The sequence below is a fragment of the Daphnia magna genome, linkage group LG1 (assembly GCF_020631705.1).
Source record: "Daphnia magna isolate NIES linkage group LG1, ASM2063170v1.1, whole genome shotgun sequence".
NCBI classification, from domain to species: domain Eukaryota; kingdom Metazoa; phylum Arthropoda; class Branchiopoda; order Diplostraca; family Daphniidae; genus Daphnia; species Daphnia magna.
In genome coordinates, this window is record NC_059182.1 from 8,228,882 (window position 1) to 8,248,508 (window position 19,627).

At 40.9% G+C, this 19,627-nt stretch overlaps 1 protein-coding gene across 1 annotated transcript; it reads left to right on the top strand.

Moving 5' to 3' along the window:
- Nucleotides 1–3,565: 3,565 nt before the first annotated feature.
- Nucleotides 3,566–4,991, top strand: LOC116917223. The gene is made up of 4 exons (XM_045174219.1): nt 3,566–3,643; nt 3,708–4,002; nt 4,057–4,297; nt 4,363–4,991. Exons 2-4 carry the CDS (start codon nt 3,875–3,877, stop codon nt 4,555–4,557), a joined length of 564 nt encoding a protein of 187 aa, XP_045030154.1. The 5' UTR covers nt 3,566–3,643; nt 3,708–3,874; the 3' UTR covers nt 4,558–4,991.
- The last annotated feature ends 14,636 nt before the right edge of the window (nt 4,992–19,627 follow it).

The following is a 19,627-nucleotide window of genomic DNA, read 5'->3' on the forward strand; positions in this document are numbered from 1 at the left end:
CACCGTGGGTTGCCCAACCAATAGAACTGAAATATTTTCCTATGACAAAAATGGAAGCCATATCCAACTCAGCAGCCGCAAAAGCGCTCTTTCACGAACTCAAAAGCAACCTAAGCTCGGCAAGAAAGTCTTACACCGATGGCTCAGCACAACAAGACACAGGGAAAACCACATACATACCGTCTCTAGAAGTTGAGGAAACTGGCACACTGAGGAAAGGCACCTCAATTTTTACGGCTGAAGCACACGCCATCCCCCGGGCTATGGAGATCACCTACGGCCATGATGAATGGACAGAAGAATTAGCCATCCTCACGGACTCCAAGTCAGTGGTGCAAGCGCTGGAGTAACCTAATAATGCAAGCCACCAAATAATACACACCATTATCAGCACAGCAGGAAACCTTAAAAGTGCAGGCACTAGAACAACGATTTACTGGATACCTAGTCATGTAGGTAGCCCAGGCAACGAAAGGGCCGACCAGCTTGCCGCGAAGGAATCCCTGAACCTCATCCCCACCAAGGAAATATGAAACCCTGTTTTCAACAGGGGAGCAAGAAGCAATCCTACGGGAACACCTGAAGAAAAAAACTATTAATGAACTCAGACAAGGCAACGACAAGATAAATATTCACCTGAGATCCAGAACTGGCATGCTCAAATGGCACATACACAAATCCAGGCAGGTAACGTAACCCTGTTCATGTTGCGATCAGGACACAACAGACTGGCAGCAAACTTGGCTCGATTCCAAAGTGAACTAGACCCAGCCTGTCCTACTGCAGGGAAAATGAAACTACAACCCATGCCATACTTCGCTGTCCAGCCACTGAGCTGGAGAGAGTAGAGCCGAGTAAAATTCTCACTAAAGAAAAACTGCAGCACAACCTAGAAAACGTACTAGGACTAAACTTTAACTTACCAACAAACATCCAACACGAAATTAGCAATGCTAATTACGCTTACGCTTACGTCTTACGCAATAATGCAATGATTTTTTCGTCACCATCCAGCTGTGACCATTGTTGAAAGTTGCTCTTATCCTAAAACGAAATATCAGTACAATATCGTCACATGCAGCGAAAGAAAATTACGTCAACAGCAGAGAAGTAAGCCCATCCCCAACACTTACAAAATAGCTACAGTTAACATTCAATTTTGACATGTTTTTCATTTACATCTAAAGAAAGTAATGAAACATTGTTTACTAACATGTAATATTTAATAATTACAACTTACCATTTCACAAATCAGCAGTAGAGTTATCCAATGACGTTTTTGGTTGCCAGCCGAACGAAGACTAGGCAAAAAACAATGCAGAACGTAGCAGGCGCTAATATGCCGTGTTCTATGGCCATAGAACACCGGCTAGTTGAAGCAAGGTCGCACACGGGTCTCTTCGCCAACGTTTTGTCGACAGCAGTCGCTTGATGCACATAGCACGCGTATCACGTGAGTTGTTCCATTCAGTGCATTTATTCAATTTCATCAGTGTTTTAATTATTACAATGGAAAGTGCACAATCCAAAAGAAAATAACTGCAACGTTTGCTAGAAGTTGTCAAGACGAGTGGACTAGAAACTATTACAAAGTTACTAAAGGGTTTGTTCTTTACAAATTAATTTTTTTACTTTATTCTCAGCTGTTGCAGAAAATTTATTTTATATTGTATTTTTAGAAGTTTTATCACAGGCACATGTTGTGCCAAAAGAAGAAAATTTTTGTATTGCTGTACCTCGTAACGAGCAGTGTTCGCCAAATCATCGACGATTTATATCGTTTTTTGACGATTTTGATTTTGATTTAAAAATCGTTTTTAGAAAGGTGATTTTGCAGACGATTTTATTGTTTTTACAAATCGATTTCAAATCAAAATCAAATCATGTTTTAGGTTTACTTTAAAAACATACCCATTAGCTTTTACTCTGATTTCCTTTGACAGGACAGTAACAGTGTTTATAGTGTGTTAGTAATATGGCTTCGTACGAGTCGTTAGACGAAATTGATTTAGAAGAGAATAGTGCTGTTGAAGTAGAAGATATTTCGTCTCAAAAATCTTTTGTGTGGTATAAGGTGGGAATTTTTGCCCTTTTTGTGTTTTCCAAAGAGTTAACTGACATAACTCCACCATACAATCAAAACATTCGTGGGAAATGTGGGTTATGTAAAAAATTTATTTCTGGGCGTCATGGTGCTAATACAAATTTTTCCAGACACTACGAGCAGGTATTGAAATTTTGAAGAGCATTTAATAAGGTAAAGTTTTAAAATTATGTACTATGTAGATCCATCCGTCTAAATATTCTACTTTCAAGCTTCAAAACGAAAAGGAAAAACAAGCAAAGAAATCTGAGAAAAGAAAGCGAGTAGAAACTCCTGCCAAGACTAAACTTACAGATAACCAGAAAATTGCAGCTAAAGCTAGGGCGAGCGAGTTTTTTGTCCGTGCTCCACTTCTTTTAACTGAACAAGAAAAAATTAATCAACGGATTCTAGATTACATCATAGCCGACGCATTGCCCCTATCAACAGTTGATTCGTATTTTTTCAAAAAGATGTTGCAGGCTTTAAATCCGAAAAATGTTTTGTTCTCCTCAAAAACTCTTTGCTCTTTGATTACCAAAGATTTCAAGAAATTTCATAGTAATCTTAAGGCTAGTTTTGGAAAAGTATCCGTAATTTCCTTGACTACCGATATTTGGAGTTCGAGGCACAGAAGTTTTCTCGGTGTTACAGCCCATTGGCTAGATGAAGTCACGTTGCAGCGCCACTCGGCAGCTATCGGTTTAAAGAGATTTACAGGTATTTCACTTGACCAGTTTCGTGATTCGTTAACTAAAAATATCTCCAACATGTAGGAAGTCATACCTTTTATAAAATAGCTAATCTTATTCCTAGTATAATTCTTGATTACGGACTTACGGGAAAAGTGCAGCATATTGTGACAGCCAATGGGTCTAATTTCGTAAAAGGATGATTATATATTGTCATCAATCTCCCATTCTAAATTCAAGTTTGCCTGGATTTCGTCTAATGCTGACAAAGAACACACCTGCAATAGATTAAATTCCAGGTTAAATAGTTTTTCTAAGCGAGTAGTACCTTGTGCTCCTTCGTCCTCAAATAACGACCCCTATAGCTTCACGAACGATCTTATCTGACAAAGGCACTAATTTGTCAATGTTAGATAGACATCCGTTAATCAAATCTGTTTTCATTAAGTACAACACTGCTGTACCTTCCAGTGCTCCCGTAGAACGTCTCTTCAGCATTGCTTCTTTAGTTTTGACTGCAAGAAGAAGCCGGCTGCGAGACACTTTATTAGAGTACATGATATTACTCAAAATAGCCAAAAAACTATAGAAAAACATATTTACTAAAGATTTTGGGTTTATTATTCAATATATATTCATTTTTTAAAATGATTTGATTTTGATTTGATTTTGATTTGATTTTAAAAATTTTTTTATCAAAATGATTGATTTTTGATTTGATTTTCAGTGATTTTTAGAAAATGATTTGATTTGATTTTAAAATCATTTTTCAATTGATTTGCAGATCACTGGTAACGAGGACGTCCTTAGGAAATGTGATTGGTGGGAGTTACCGGAAGGGCTCATGTGCGCATCTTGTTTCAATCAGGTATGTACAACTTTGCCATTATTGTGAATTGCATTTCCAATTGTAATTTATTTTAAAACATTAGGTACCCAATGTGTATCCCACGAGCACATCTGATAAACGGGTGTGTAAAGTCTGTTACAGGGGAAACTTTCCACAGACATCGCAGGCAATAAGTATTATTTATGAATGTAAAATATCACTTATTTATTTTGCGGAAATGCATTTATTTAGCAAGAAGTTAAATTATCCATGGTGAGGTATCCTCCGTTCACAACAAAAGGAGTGAGCCATGTTGCTTTTGTAGGACGTCAGTCCAGAGGACGTTTCCTTACCGAACAAAGTTTCGATGGTTTGAAATCATTTGCTCGTCAATGGAGGTAAAATTTTTTTATTTGTAATTGTAGTCGAGTTTAACATACATTTTCTTTTAGTGATTTCCCGTTTAGAAAAACGAAGATACAAAACTGGGTGGGATGTTTCGGTGCCAATGGTTCTGCTTTGGCCACTCACAGTGCAATGCACGAAAAATTGGACAAGAACCCAAACGGAACCACATTCTTACCGATGTCCGAATTGGTGTTTCGACTTAGTGCCTTCCACCGACCAGGATGTGACCACGTCACAATTGTGTTCCACAATTTCACTTCATTTACAGTGAAGTCCCAAAATTTGGTAAGTTTTTTTTAGATTTTTATGTAAATTAGTAAACGCCACTATTGATCACTTATTCCATTCAGACGGCAATTCTTTCTGATTTCGAAAAGGCAAATGTCATGTTAAAAGATGTCTCATTCGTGTCCTATGGGAATGTGGCAAACGGTCCTAAGGGCACTATTTTTGCCCTATTTGTGGTTGTTGGTGACGAGATGTCACGAATTGTACAGGAATGCCAATTAACCGATTGGATTAATTCGATTAAATCGGGTAAGTAATTGTTATTTATTGAGTGTTCCTAATTAATATGTGTCTTTAAAGCATGTAGCGCTCGAATGTTTCCCCTGTGCTCGGGTCGGAACAAAGCCGCAATCGAGTATGAAGATAAAGTATTTATGAAGAAATAAAAAAATCATTAAGTATTTCATTTGAAACAATTGCATTTTCCGGTTATATTTTTGTTTTCGCGAAGCAAAAATTAAATAAGTAATTTGCAACCAGCAAGAATTAAACAAAAACAAATAAAGACGAAACAACCAATATTGCAACTTGCGAGATTCAAACGTCTGATACGCGTAGTCTACCTGGCCGAAGCAAAATCGACATCATCTTCGTAATGTTTGACAACATCAACCTCCCCCACTAACCCTGCTTTATACCAAGACCGTAAGCATACAAGGGCTTCGACGGTCTCGGGATGAAGACTCATTCTCGCAATTCCAAAGACTTGTACAGAACTTAAAAATATAAATTGCTACTTGCTAGTCTAGGAATAGGAAACTAATGAGGCATTGACATTGACGGCTTTGAAGCAGTGACGCTGACACGCCGTGATAGGCTGCCAGGTCCAGGCCGCCACACGCATGTAGATGTAGCGATATATATATGACAGGAGGACAGTGAACTTGAACTAGCTTGAATGCTTGACTTGACCTGACACCTGACGTGAGTCCTGACTCCTGAGTCCTGAGCTGACCTGTTATTTGTCCTCTGTCAAGCCAGGTCCTTCAATGCCATCTGGTGTCAGAATTTCTCGAAAAAAAATTCATGTTTCGACCTATTTTTTGAATTGGCGCCATGATGTCCACGATTTTCCAAGATGGCGGCGGGTTGACCCATTTACCCGTTTGAACTAGCCATTACCTACCCATTTGAGAAATAGTCAAACGGTTTGAGTTGGGTTGGGTAATTTGTTGCGACGAACCGTTTCTAACGCGGTTTGAGGCAAACCGGGGCTTAGCCCTATGATCGACATCTTTTTTCGCATTTGATTTTATCGTGTAACGCAGCATTCGACGGCTGATTCTTTCTGCTATGACTGTATTTTGTTATTGTGCAAAATACGAATGAATTTAAAAGTTTCGCTGAAAATGTAAGTGTTTCGTTTCACGTTATTCATCGTTTTGTTTCTTGTGTTAGTGTAAAACTATGTCGTGTTCCGACTATGCAAATTGACTCGTAAGGGATGTGAAAACTCGTTACTTAGATTAGTTAAAATTGTTAAATAGTGAGTGTCCCTATTCAATTCCCCATTCTATGTGGAAATACGGATTACATTGTTGCCCAATTGTTCCTAAAATTTCTCCCCCAGACATATTCATCTATTTGGTCGAAACCAAAAGTTATCAAAACCTGTTCGGGAGCTCAAGTGGGGCAAAATAAAAGAAGTGTTGTCAGACAAAGGTAACAGGATTTGTATTAATACGCTCTATACAGCTTCCACGTTTCACGTGTAAGGTGATGGGAAAAGGGCTGACTCTTAATCACTCAAAATGGCGCTCGAGCTCTACACGAGGCAATTTTGTACTGCCTTTCTCTCTTGAAACAGATAGTAATACTGCCCAACCTTTTTTCCCTCACGGAACCATTTGGCGGTTCGCAGGTGTAAAGGTTGGGGAAACAAAGGGACAAACGGTAGAAACAAAAGAAATCGGCATCGCGTAGTGACGCTATGCTGGCGCCACACCATACTCCCCCGCATACAGCGACTTCTGAAAAGGTTCGGCGGATGCCGCTTCCAGCAGAGCGAAGTTTCCAATCCCTCGACGAAATGTACCCCGCTCCAACTTCACATCGATTGCACGAACAAGTCCATCCGAGCCTGGGAATACATTAACGACGCGGCCGAGATTCCATCGACTCCGTGTTAATGATTTGTCGAATTCCAATACTAAATCTCCGACGGCAAAGTTAGTCGTCGGGCGTTTCCATTTCGAACGTCCAGCCAGCGACTGGAGATACACCTTCCTCTAATGATCCCAGAAAATGTTCAGTACTCGCTGTAGATAGCGGTAATTCTCTCTCGGTAGAGCATCGTCGAAAGTATCGACTGGTGGGCTGGCTGTATTCGCCCGATTCAGGAAATCCGCGGGCGTCAATGGACGCAAGTCAGCTGGATCTTCGCTGGGCGTGGTAAGAGGCCTACGATTCAGTAGACCCGCTACTTCATATAACATGGTTCGAAGCGTCTCATCCGTTGGATGACGTAAACACTTCTTTTCTTTATCTAGTGCGGCATACATTGCTTTCTTAGTGGAGCGCACTAAAGATTCGTGTGCTCCACCGAAATGGGGCGTTCTTATTTTTATCAGTATGCTAGCTATCTATTACAATATTGTTAGTGGATTATTGGATACGTTTCCGTCGGCGACGCGGGAGTTCCGCGTTCAAAGCTTGTTTGCGTTAATAGTATTCTGAGAAAATCTAACTAATGAATATAATTAAATAAAATTTTGATGAGATATATAATATTAAAAATTTTGAAAAAAGTATTTATATACGATTAATGAATATTTAATTCGTAAACAATTACACTTTTTTCATGAACGCAATAAGTTTGTAAACAGTTATCTTATCCAAGTCTAGAACGCAGATCTCCCGCGTCGCCGACGGAAACGTATCCAACAAACCACTAACAAGTTGATAACTAACAGCTAGCATACTGATAAAATAATTTTGTGTTTCCATATGCTACCCGATTACCCGACCCGATAATGACAATAACGAGTAATGGAAAGACTCTATTTTGTATTGCAAAAATAGTTCTATTTAGCCGGGGGGTAGGGGAGTCTACCGATGGTGCAGTCTACACTTTTCCAGACATTTAATACATAGGGCAAAAAAAAGGTGTCTGGAATGACATTACCCAACCCCCCTTATAATGATTTTGCGCCAAAACTGCCTTACCTCTCCAAAAAAAGGTAAACTATTAATATTTTCTACCCACAGATGGCTTTTTCAAAACAAATCGGTGTTCACCTTTTTGTGCAGGATACTGTACAAGCCTAGTGGCTGTATCCGTGGGATTCAGCCGTCCTGGAATGAATCGCCACTCATCCGTTTCGGTCAAGGTTTGGATCTCCCCGACCCGGTGGCTTACGTATACTTGGTAATTCGATGCAATAGCACGGACCCAATTTCTCACCGAACTGCTATCAGTCCATAGAAACCTTTTATGGATTTCTTGGTGAGTACTCCTCCAACCGTTCTCGCCAATTTAGCAACTTGTAGGGAGGCATTCAACTTCATTTGTCGAGAATAGTGTTTCCGACACTATTGTAAAAGAAAGAGTAAAATTATCGCAAGTGTGCGACAAGTGATTGAGAAACTTTTGATACAATTCACACTTTGTATTTAGAGAGTGACAAGAGATGACCGTAGTCATTGACGATAAAAAAGAAACTGGAGCAAGTTGTTTCAAACATGAAAAAAGAAATAAAAAGAGAGATGAAACGTTTGGGGAAAATTGGGGGAAAGTGGGGTAAACCGGCGCATCATCCTTAATGATATGCGGAAGACCTTGGTGAATTTCTGCGAATAAAAATATGAAAACAATACTTAGAAAATAGAGGGTCGGAAATTTCCGACATCATTTTCAGGATCGAAATGGTTTGTTTTGGGGCGAGCTTAGTGGTCGCTCGGCTCTGTCGGACCACTATGGTTCCGTTGACGTACACATGGCGGAGATAAATCACTGCACCATGAGCCTGTTTGGATACGTCTCCGAAACCATGCAACTCCGTTCTCAAAATGTCCTTCTCATTCGGGAAGGGACAACGTAACACCTCCACTGCGTTCAACTGCTGGAGGGTTGAGAACCAATTCTCCCACCCTTTGCTTTCGCCCTCAACTGGATCAGGCCACTAGAGGCCCTGCACGCCCAATTCTCGAAAGCGTGATCTTCGCCTTGACGATCATAGTCGCTGCCATTCCTTGTGGTTCGAAGAGACTAGCGACCTTACTCGCGATCCCAACGCGAGTGTAAGCGACATGTTCCAAATTACCAACTTGGAAGGTGAGAACGTCTTCTCGCGCCTTTCAGTAGACCCCAAGAACCTTTTCTGTTGTGTCGCTGTCCAGGGATAATTCAGCGTCATCGCTAGGGCCATTTTCAACCGCCATAGCTTTCAGGAATTCGATTGAATTAGAAAGCCACCCTTGGAGATGCATATCTCCTTCAGAGAGTGCTCGCTTAACTCCTCTCGCCTCTGGCACACCCTGGACAACTGTCGCCGCTGAGCTGAGGTAGTCATTGACATACATCTTCGTTCCGACCACTTCTACCACCTCGGGATCTGTTGCAAAGTCTGCAGCTGCCCGTCAAGTTAAACTTATGGCAATAAAAGGGGAGCAGGTAGCTCCAAAGGGCAATCACTTAAATTCACATACACGAGTGATGTCCTCCCCTTTTCGTCGCCAAAGATATCGGAAGAAACGGCATTCTTCCTCCTTAAGCCGGATTTGGCTATATTTGGCGCCGATATCGGACGCCCAGGCTATTTCACCTTCCTGAAATTTGATGATTACAGCCGGAAGGGGTACTTGTAAGGCTGGTCCGCTGAGGATACAGTCATTAATGCACCGTCCTTGGAATTTTGTGGCTGCGTCAAACACCACTCTCGTTTTCATCCCCTTTTGGACTCCGTGGTGTGCTAAATAGTACTCCGGACAATTTTCATTTTCGTCAAGCACTATGGCGTATCCTTCAGTAAAATTTTTCTCCATGGCCACACGATAACTTGATTCGAACTCTGAATCCCCGCGAAACCACCGGAGCAGACTCTCCAATCTATTCTCGGCCACAATACGATTATTTGACAACGACGGCTCCCCCGTTTTCCAGGTGATTGGGGCCTCGTATCCGACTTTTAGCTTCCGCACGCCATTTTCAAGAATCTGGATAGCCTGCTCATTCACTTCAAAGATACCTGGTTGCCGATGTTCGGTACCAAAGTCTTCCGTATCACAGCATCTCTTGACCTATTGAGCTAGAAGATCAACATCACAATCCGTGGCGAAGGTCATATGGCTCCTCGCGGCACTCGATCTAGCTGGTTCTCCAATGGCACAAAGTACGATCAACCCGATTCTAGTCCAGCTCGCCGTAGGTTCAGAATCCTGTCCGATGCGTGTTTTCATGGCCGTCGTCAAATGAATAACGTCGCTACCAAGCAGGATATCGACTCGTCCACTACTAGCTGCTATCGGCAGATCCTCAAGATGTTGCCATTTGGTCTTCAACATAGCCCAGTCTACCAAGAGAACTGGACTGGCGACCGTTGGCATCGTTGAACCAAATAGTGCTATTATCTCTCCAGAGGGAAGCTTCATTTGTAGTTAGACCCGTCGAGATGCGTACTTGTTCTTTGTCGCACCAGCATCGTCTACTGATAGCATTTGGGAGGCTCCATCCAATCGAAGCCTCCGTACAAAACCATCACGGAAAAGTGTACTACCACTCCCTTCGTCCACAAACACGTTTGCCTTTACTAAATGCCCGTTGGCATCAAACACATCTAAATGGAGCATATCAACAGCCGTCTATGTTTTCTTGCTGTTTACCTGTCACTGTGGCGGGTCGTGCGTCAGTGACAGGTGGCTCCGCGTCGTCGTGAAGGAGAATGTAATGCCAATGCTTGCATCCTTGAACAGAACAGGGCTTCTTCGATCTACAATCGCGACACGAATGACTAATGCCAAAACAAATAAAGCACAGCCTCCGGCGGATGCAAAAAAATAACCTGTCTTTTGTTGTCATCTCCTTGAAGAATCCACAGACCTCTAATCGGTGCGATCCTTCGCATTGGAAACAAAAGATTTTGTCGCCCCCGGGTTTGCCCCCGGATTCGCTTGCGCCTCCTTTCCGACCAAACTTGATATTGGTCGAATGCGTCCGCGCAGTATGTTTGTTAGGTGGTTTGGCGGGTGGAATAGTCAGGAGTTCCGTTGCAAGACTATGAGCGTTCTGATAAGCCGCGGCCCGCTTACATAACCATCTTCCAAACGTAAGGAGATTCCTTTTCTCCTGTCCATCAACACGTTCTTCGTTCCATGCGAGACGGTCCGGAAGTTGTAACTTTAAACAAACTCGTTCAATGATGTCTACTGTGGTCGTCTCGCCGATCCTATTTAGGTCAAATAGATAAGTGCGTGTTTTCTCGGCAAAACGACGAAAGGAGTTCGCATCCTGTTTACCCATCTCCAGCTTATCTAAGGCAAGAATAAGCGCTGTTCTCATAACGTCTCTTCTACCATAAGTCTCTTTCAAACGAGTGAGTGCCTCCACGTAGGCCGTTTCTCCACCTCCAAGACCGTGGACCATATCTGCGCACTCTTTGCGTAGATGGCGTTTGAGGATCGCCAATTTCTCCGTCACCGCTCTCGTGGTGTCGTGGACTAGAACCCGGAACAAGTCGATCCAGGTGAACCACTCTAACGCCTGTCCATGAAAATCATCAAACTCTGCTTTAATGGTGGACCGTGAACCATGTTCGATCCACTGTGGAAGCTGTAATCCGCCTTCCCGATAGAGATCTATCCACCCAGTAGGAGGCAATTCGTCCGTAAGATCGTTTTGACTCAACGCCTGCTGCTTTCGGCACCATTCCTGAACATCATTGGCCTTCCTACCCTCGATTCTGCTTCCCAGGTCCTTTTCCTCTTCAACGAACGTTAGCTTCTTCAGGGCCCGTTCGGCCTCTGCTAGCTCTCTTGAAGTTGAACTTCTGGGCGTAGGTTTGGGGGCTCGGGTTTGACGTCCAGATCGAGAATGGCGACTGTCGTGCTGGGGTATATGACGAGAGGATGCCCGGCTACTGGATTCTCGGGCACCGGAAACCGAAGGTAGTTGTGACTGTAAACTGCCTGCATGCCCAGATGACGACGAAACAGATGGCTCGCTAGTGAGATGTAAAGTCGGCCGTTCATGGTGTGAATTTCTTTCACTGGTCGGCTGGGATCTCCGACTGCTGTGATACCAAGCTGCACTGTGGGCTGGGTCCCGTTGACTGTTTGCTCGGGTCGTCGCGTCATCTTTTCTGGCTTCTCCATACAACCGAAAGTTTTCGGTGATCACTCCTACTTGTTGGACGTAGGTCCCTCTTCTATTGGATAGCTGCAAAATTTTTTAATGAATCTAAAGAAACCCAACCAGCAGCAGATACGTAAGATGACTAGGCCGAGAATACAGAATATGCTGATGAAGAACCACATTTTAATGGTCTCCCAACAGCTGGTATAATGTATTTTTCCAGAAGCTGTCACTAACACACTTGATGCGCTGGGCAGGGGAATTAACGAAAATTCGGTCGGTGGATGTTCATTCATGGCGGTTCTTATATCAGCCATGACATTCATGTGGTTAAGTAAGTTGTCGTTGTAAGCAGGGTTAGTACGATGTTCATAATGAAAGAATTTTACGTCATCGTAACGGAAGGAATGTGCCAGCGTTTGTTCCGGCAATACCATGTTAGCGTCAACTCGTTTCCAGGTGTTGTTGCGAAAAGCGTAAGGCTTATCGTTGAAGTTAACGAATCCGTTAGTCCAGTAGCATCGGGAATATTTAACTAATTCCCAGCCATCGAGATTAATGGTATAATTGTTGAATTTTGGCTGTGGTCCGCATGACGCAATTACAGTTTCTTATGTGACATTCACTGAGTTACACTTAATCACAACAGCAGTTTGTCCGAAAGCTTGTAATTTCGTGCACTGTGGTAATTTTAAATGTGAAGCGGCAAGCCAACCGTTATACGGAGCGGCTGCAATTGCTCTTTCATGTTTTGCTTTCCGGGCATCACATTCTAACCTTTGAATCATACGCCCTAATTCATTTTCACGATCGGTAACACGGTCTTGATTATATTGTTTATTAGCCGCTTTGTCTAAATCTTCAGCGCTAGATGGCGTGGAAGTCTCTACGGTGATTGGCGGAAATTTTTCCATGATGGCCGCCGTTATCAAGGACAATTTTGATTGGCCGACGATCGTAAAGACTGTAGTACGGTTGGAGCAGTGTTGTTGAATTGGAACGCAAGGTGGCTGAGGAGTTAAATGAAAATCCAGTTGGCGGCGATCATCCAAAAGACGAAAATATTTTTCAGCTCCCAATTTCTTCGTTAGTGTGCCGGTTCCAGATTCAACAATTTGCAATGTATGTTGAGATTTCAGCGTGTACGTTTTGTCCCAAACTAGTATCAGGTGATTGTGTGACAAACTACCGGTTTTTGCGGAAGCTTTGCCGATAAGTGTCGAAAAATCCTCATCTTCCATTTGTTGATAAAGTTGAATTTGTTCGAGCACACAATTCAGAATTTCCGAATCGATTGTTTGTAACCAGTATCCGACAATTTCCGGATCACGTCCAAAAACATATTTGTTGTCCGAAAATGTCACATGATGTTCACCACATTGTTTTCATGTCGTAGCACTCTGATGGCGTCGTATCAATAGAAATTTTGTCCTGCACGATCACTAATTGGCCGAAAAAGGTCTTTGTATACGGCGAATGTTTATCCACTGCGCGCAAATAAAACCCGGAAATTTTACCGCGGCACGTTCATCATTGTATACGGTATATTTCACTTGCACGATATCGGTATTGTTTGTTTCTGTTGAATCGGAAAATTGAAAAATTACCATATTCTTCGGTCCAGCACAATCGCACACAGTTGTCTCAAATGCCTGCGGGTGTAACCCGTAAAAGCAAAGCAGCAGTAGGAATGGTAACGAGGACATTTCTACATGGGAAAATACAGGGTAAATGACACAACAAAAATAAAATGAACAGTATACTGGCCAACTTAGTCTAAGTCATCATGTGGGTTTACTAAGCTAAGATAATCAAATATGAAACAGAAATAATGGAAAGCAAAAGTAAAAGTAAAAGAGAGAAAACAAAAAAAATTCTGATGGCTTTTGAAATATCAACGATTTTTCGTCTGCTTTTCATCGGCTACGCCATGGCAAAATAATAGAAAAATAGGGGTTGTCGTAATATAACCGTTTTTATAGTAGAAGGATACAATATTTTTGGAACAAATTTATATAGTTGGAAAGCGCGAATATCTAATAAGGCCACTGGGTGTCCGCCTTCAAGATTTAGTTGGGCATACGTCAATGGCTGAACCGGGCTGAATGGTGAAGTGGCGCGCTATTGCGCAATTATTCAATTTAAAAAACAGCAACGGGATAGCCTAGTTTGAAGCCAAGTACCGGTTAGGTTGATCAATAATAAAATAATAATATAAAAATAATAAAAGGCCCGTGATGGCTAAAATAAGTAAAATAGTTGTAGTGCCAAAACGCTACGGTGGGTTAGGTTATGTTAGGATCGCACATGTCGTCGTTGCCTTTGCCACTAGATGGCACCACACGAATGACTGATTGTACAAGCAGTTTTCACGGCTGACTTCATTGCTCTTAGAATGGTAATAAAACAAATGACAAACGACAGCCGCGTACGATATTTCTAAACAAACAGTCAAACACAAAATAAAAGTTATAAAATGAACACAAACACCAACAGATTTGAAATTCTGCTCAGACACGTAGTTTAATACGGCGAATCGAATAAGAAATAAATGAAAACGAAAAGTTCCCCAGTTTACACGCGATAATTCCCCCCAATTTTGCAGCCAATCACAAACCGGCTGGAACCTCAAAAATTTGAATTTCGACCGAATAAATAAATATATAAAATGAACACAAACACCAACAGATTTGAAATTCTGCTCAGACACGTAGTTTAATACGGCGAATCGAATAAGAAATAAATAAAAACGAAAAGTTCCCCAGTTTACACGCGATAATTCCCCCCAATTTTGCAGCCAATCACAAACCGGCGGGAACCTAAAAAATTTGAATTTCGACCGAATAAATAAATATATAAAATGAAGAAAAATACCAACAGACTTGAAAATTTGCCCAGACACGTAGTTTAATACGGCGAATCGAATAAAAAATAAATAAAAACGAAAAGTTCCCCAGTTTACACGCGATAATTCCCTCCAATTGACAACCAATCGAAACCCGGCTGGAACCCCTGGGGAAACAATAAACATTTTGGGGCCCATAACCACGGGATAGCCTTCAATCTTTCCCAAGGAAAATCTCTCAGGGATAAAACTCTATCTCCTACGACATATTTTCCTTCTTTCGCACGTTTATTATATTGTTCACGCTGACGATTCCGTGCTTTCTCGCTTTCTTCACGGACTCGCTGAAAGCTATAGCGCAAACGATCAGCTAAATTTCCTACATAGTCAGATACAGATTTAAATGTTTGAGGGGAAGCGTCTAAAAATTAATTAATGGGAATATTAGGTTCTCTACCGTGGACTAAATAATAAGGGGTTTCAAGTGTCGAAGAGTGAACTGAACTACGATAAGCGAATAAAACATCGTCTAACATATTTTCCCAATTTGCATGTTCTCCGTCTTTCAATTCTTTTCCTAACATCGCGGTTAGTGTTCGATTAAACCTTTCTGTCTCGCCATTACTAGCGGGATTGTAGGCCGTTGTCAGTTTTTGGTCAATTTTTAATTTCTTACAAAAATAACGGAACAATTTCGAGGTGAAATTCGTTCCACGGTCGGAAATAATGGCTTTAGGCATACCATGTCTTACAATTATTGTTTTATATACACATTCTGTCGTGGTTTAGGCAGTTTGGTCTTTTCGAGTAACTGCTTCCCCCTAGCAAATAAAATAATCCGTAATAACTAAAATATAACTTTTTTCATTAGGTGAAGCGGGAGTAATAGGGCCTAAAAAGTCCATGCCAATTACTTGGAAAGTGGCTTTAGCAATTTCATGGGGGTGTAAAAGTGCTCTATATGTGGAAGAAGTGTTAGCTATACAAGTTTCACAAGCTTGACAATATTTAAAATATCTTTTCACATTGTAAGCCAATAATAATGATTTTTGACCTTCAAATAAGTTTTATAAAAAGCTAAATGCCCACCTATCGGTGCGTCATGTAATTCTTTTAGCACTAGATGGCGAAGCGATAAGGGCAACACTACTTGACAATTAATTTCGTTACGCTTTCTATTTTTGGAAGGCACTTCACGGCGATAAAGTGTACCTTCTATAATTTCAAAATATTCAATTTCTTTAGCCCATTCAGGTTTAGATTGGTTATTTTCCTCATTGAGTTCTCCTTTCTCTAAATAATTTCTAATGGCTACACAAAGTTCGTCTTCTAGCTGTTTTTCGCAAATCAACTTAATATTATTCGGTTCCGGTTGTATACTAGCTACTTTTAATCGGGATAAACAATCAGCGTTTTGATGAATACGTCCAGGCCTATACTTTAATTCATAATTTGTAGCAGCTAATAGTATAGCCCATCTACCTAATCTACCGTTATTATCTTTCTGATTTTTCAGCCATTGCAAAGGACGATGGTCACTAATAATTTCAAAGGGTTTATCCAAGAGATAATTTCGGAAATGTTTAATTGCATCAATTACGGCTAATGCTTCTTTTTCGGTTGTACTGTATTTCATTTCGGCTTTTGTCAATTGTCTACTAGAGTAGGCTATTGGATGCTCTTGCCCATGCTGCATTTGAGACAGCACGGCTCCTATTCCATAATCGCATGCGTCGGTAAAAAGCAAAAAAATTTAGTTAAAATTAGGATAAGCGAGGACTGGGGGAGTTACCAGAGAAGTGCGCAATTTTTCAAAGACAACCTGTTCCTCCGTTTCCCACGCAAAACGTTTCCTACTTAAATCTTTATACGTTAATCGAGTTAATGGCTTAGCTATTGAACCAAAATTTTTAATAAATCTTTTTTAATATCCGGCAAGTCCAAGAAATGATCTCACTTCGTCAACCGAAGTTGGCGTTTTGTAATTCACTATCTTATCAATTTCCCCAGGATCGGGTTTAATACCGTGCGTTGAAATGACATGACCTAAATAATTTATGGAACGTTTTATAAACTGACATTTGTTAAGTTTCAATTTTAAATTTGCTTCTTTTAATAGGGTAAAAATTTCTCTGATATCTCGTATGTGATTTTCAAAAGTGTCTAAAAAAATGATGACATCATCCAAATATACTAATGCTTTACTTCCTAAGACGTCTTTTAGTACGTAATTCATTAGTCGTTGGAAAGTGGCTGGTGCATTACACAAACCGAATGCCATTCTTTTAAATTCGTAAAGGTTATTTTCTACAACAAAGGCGGTTTTTTCGATATTTGGATCATGAACTTGAATTTGCCAATAGCCGGAAGCTAAATCAAGAGTCGTAAAGAATTTTATTCCATATAATTTATCTAAAGTATCGTCAATTCTTGGCATTGAAAAAGAATCTTTCTTTCTAATACCGTTTAATTTCCTATAATCGACGCAAAATATTATTTCTCCATTCTTTTTTTTCAACTAATACCACGTGTTGGGAATATATCTCGTTCCCAACATCCGACAACACGAGCTGGAAGACGGACGCGAGTTCCATTACGTTTTATTGAATATGATTTGGGTGGCCCTCGCTAGGAGGCCACCATGTTACAATTTATTTTTGTGTAGCCCCGCCCCTCGGCCTACCGGCCGGAAAATGTACAGGGCAAGGGGCAATCAGTTACAGAATATACCTCACACCGTCAAGACAGCAGCCAGTGCTCCCGTGTGTTCTTTATTTCATCATCACATTTTCTCTTTACTAAGGTAAGTTCAGACACGGGCTGAACAAGATCTTACATGGTCCTTCGAACCGGAGAATAATATCCTACATGGTCCTTCGAACCTACATGGTCCTTCGAACCTACATGGTCCTTCGAACTAGTTAAGTAATTTAAATTTACTAAAAATTTCGCTGTCTGTAGACTGTGGGGAGACGTAACTCACCCCTAAAAAAAAAAATTTTTTTCTTTCTTTTCTTATTCGGTGAACACCACGTGTTAGCCGCAGGGCAAATTTTTCCCTTTTTCATTTTTTGCTACTTACGTCGTAGTAACTGCGACAGTAGACGGGTAAATAATTGTCTTGTAAAAAAAAAAATTTGTTTTTCTTTTCTCTTTTTTTCCACCGCGTGGTCAGTGGCGGCCATTACGGTGGGCTCAACCTAGCTCAAGCTAGGAATCTTTGGAGAAACCTCCACGAAGGTTACCTCCCCGTAAAATATTTTTTTGAAACACTTTAATTCTTTTTTTTTTTTCTCGTTTGCTATTTTTTTGTCTTTCTATTTCGAGCCAAAGAGTTTGAGTTTTTTTGCCTCTCACCACGTGGTCGGTGGCGGCCATATTGGATTGAATTTCTTTACTCTTCCTTTTCAAAAATTTTTTTTTCTTCTTTGTTTTGTTGGAGGTTAGGCCTCCCATAAATTTTCCCTTTCTTTTTCTCGTGGTCACTCTCCGCTGTAGCGCAGCACCTCGGGTCTCCAAGACATTTTCAAAAATTAGAGACTCAAACAAATAGAAGAAGAAGAAGACATCATAATTATCGAAATTGACCCTGACGATCTAATCGATCTTTACCACGAATTGTGATTGTTCTTCTGTAATAAACATAAAACTCAAAATCCATTGTTGCCATTTCCTTCTCTTTTTTCTAAACTGGAGAGTAATTTAATAATTACACTCCCTAAACGAAAAAACTTTCTCACATATTTAGAAATTAGGCAACGCCAATCTCTATTTATTTAAATTTCGAGGCAGCAAACGCCATCTAGCGCTCGAAATTCCAATCACTTTTCTCAACTTTCAAAATCTTTCAAAATTCCATTATAACTGAACGCTTACGCCATCTGGCGCTCAGAATAAGCAATCCTTTTTTCTTTTCAAAAAATTTAAACATTTTTCTCATCTACTGAACGCCTACGCCATCTGGCGCTCAAAATAGCAAACTTTTTTCCTTTTTTAAATTTTCAAACATTTTCCTCAGAACTGAACGTCTTACGCCATCTAGCGCTCAGATTCGAAACTATTTTTCCTTTTTTGTTGGTGATCTCAAAATCAAAATTTTTTTTCTCTTTCAAAGAAACGAACGTCTACGCCACATAGCGTTCAAAATTACAACTTCTTTTGTACACGTCAGAAATTGTGATTTTTTCTTGAAGTAGTACGCCACTAATTATTATATTCTTTCCAAGAATTCAAAAATTTTCATTTATTTCATAAAAAATTGCAAATTAATGCCACCTAGCCTTTAGAAATAACGCTATGGTGGATCCCTTTTTTAACTTATGATTTCTTCGCTACTTCTAAACCTTGCTTTGAATTCTTTATGCCATTGGAGGAGCCAAATTTTTTTGCACTCCGCTTAATGTCCAATAATCTTAGATCGTGCTAAGCCATTGTCCAAACCTCGTGACACCTGTATAACTGACAACAAAGTCGGTAAAGTGCTCTAAGTTACCGAAAGCTAACTAAGAGCCAAATTTATTCGCCACATCTCACAGTCGCCTGATAAAGGAAGGAAGAACATCCCAAGCCAGTGGAGTTTAAAAATACGCCCACTGTTTGGAGTACAGCGAAACGCTACTCCCTTCCATTACTCGCAACTGGTGGCAACACGAAAGCTAAAAGCTTTCAACTCAATTTTTCGCCCACTTCTTTTAGGGAAATCCAGAAGTCGGACCCAGCTGTTACTACTAAGAATCAAGCAACGGGAAAAGGTCGGAAAAACCCGACATCAACTGAAGAAATTTCGGTGATAGGAGCAGGAAAATCCAAGCCCCCTTTTTCTTTTTGCCTTAGTTAGTTCCAGCAACAAAAAATGTCACGAGGAGCATCGGCAACACGCGCAGGCCTGAAAGGCCACCTTACTAGGACGATGGACAAAATCAAGCAGTACAAAAACCTCTCCATGACGGCAGAACTGGATAACGACCTTGCAACGGAAACCGAACTCCTCAAGCAACGTTACCAGAAATTCATCAAGGCAAGCGACCAAGTTAGATGGAACTTACAATCCACTAACGCCACCGAGGAGCAAATCGAACAAGATTACTCCGCAGTGGCAGAAGTCGAAGAAGACATGAGTGCTGTACTCGCTCTAGCCAAAAACAAACGCGAGGAGTACAAACGTCAACTGGACGCTGAGTTCCAAGACCAGCAA

Excerpts from the sequence above, each read along its gene's own strand:
- LOC116917223 (XM_045174219.1), top strand. The coding sequence starts at position 3,875 with ATGGTGAGGTATCCTCCGTTCACAACAAAAGGAGTGAGCCATGTTGCT. Across the intron at positions 4,003-4,056 it reads TCATTTGCTCGTCAATGGAG|TGATTTCCCGTTTAGAAAAA; the intron begins GTAAAATTTTTT and ends ATTTTCTTTTAG. Across the intron at positions 4,298-4,362 it reads CAGTGAAGTCCCAAAATTTG|ACGGCAATTCTTTCTGATTT; the intron begins GTAAGTTTTTTT and ends TATTCCATTCAG.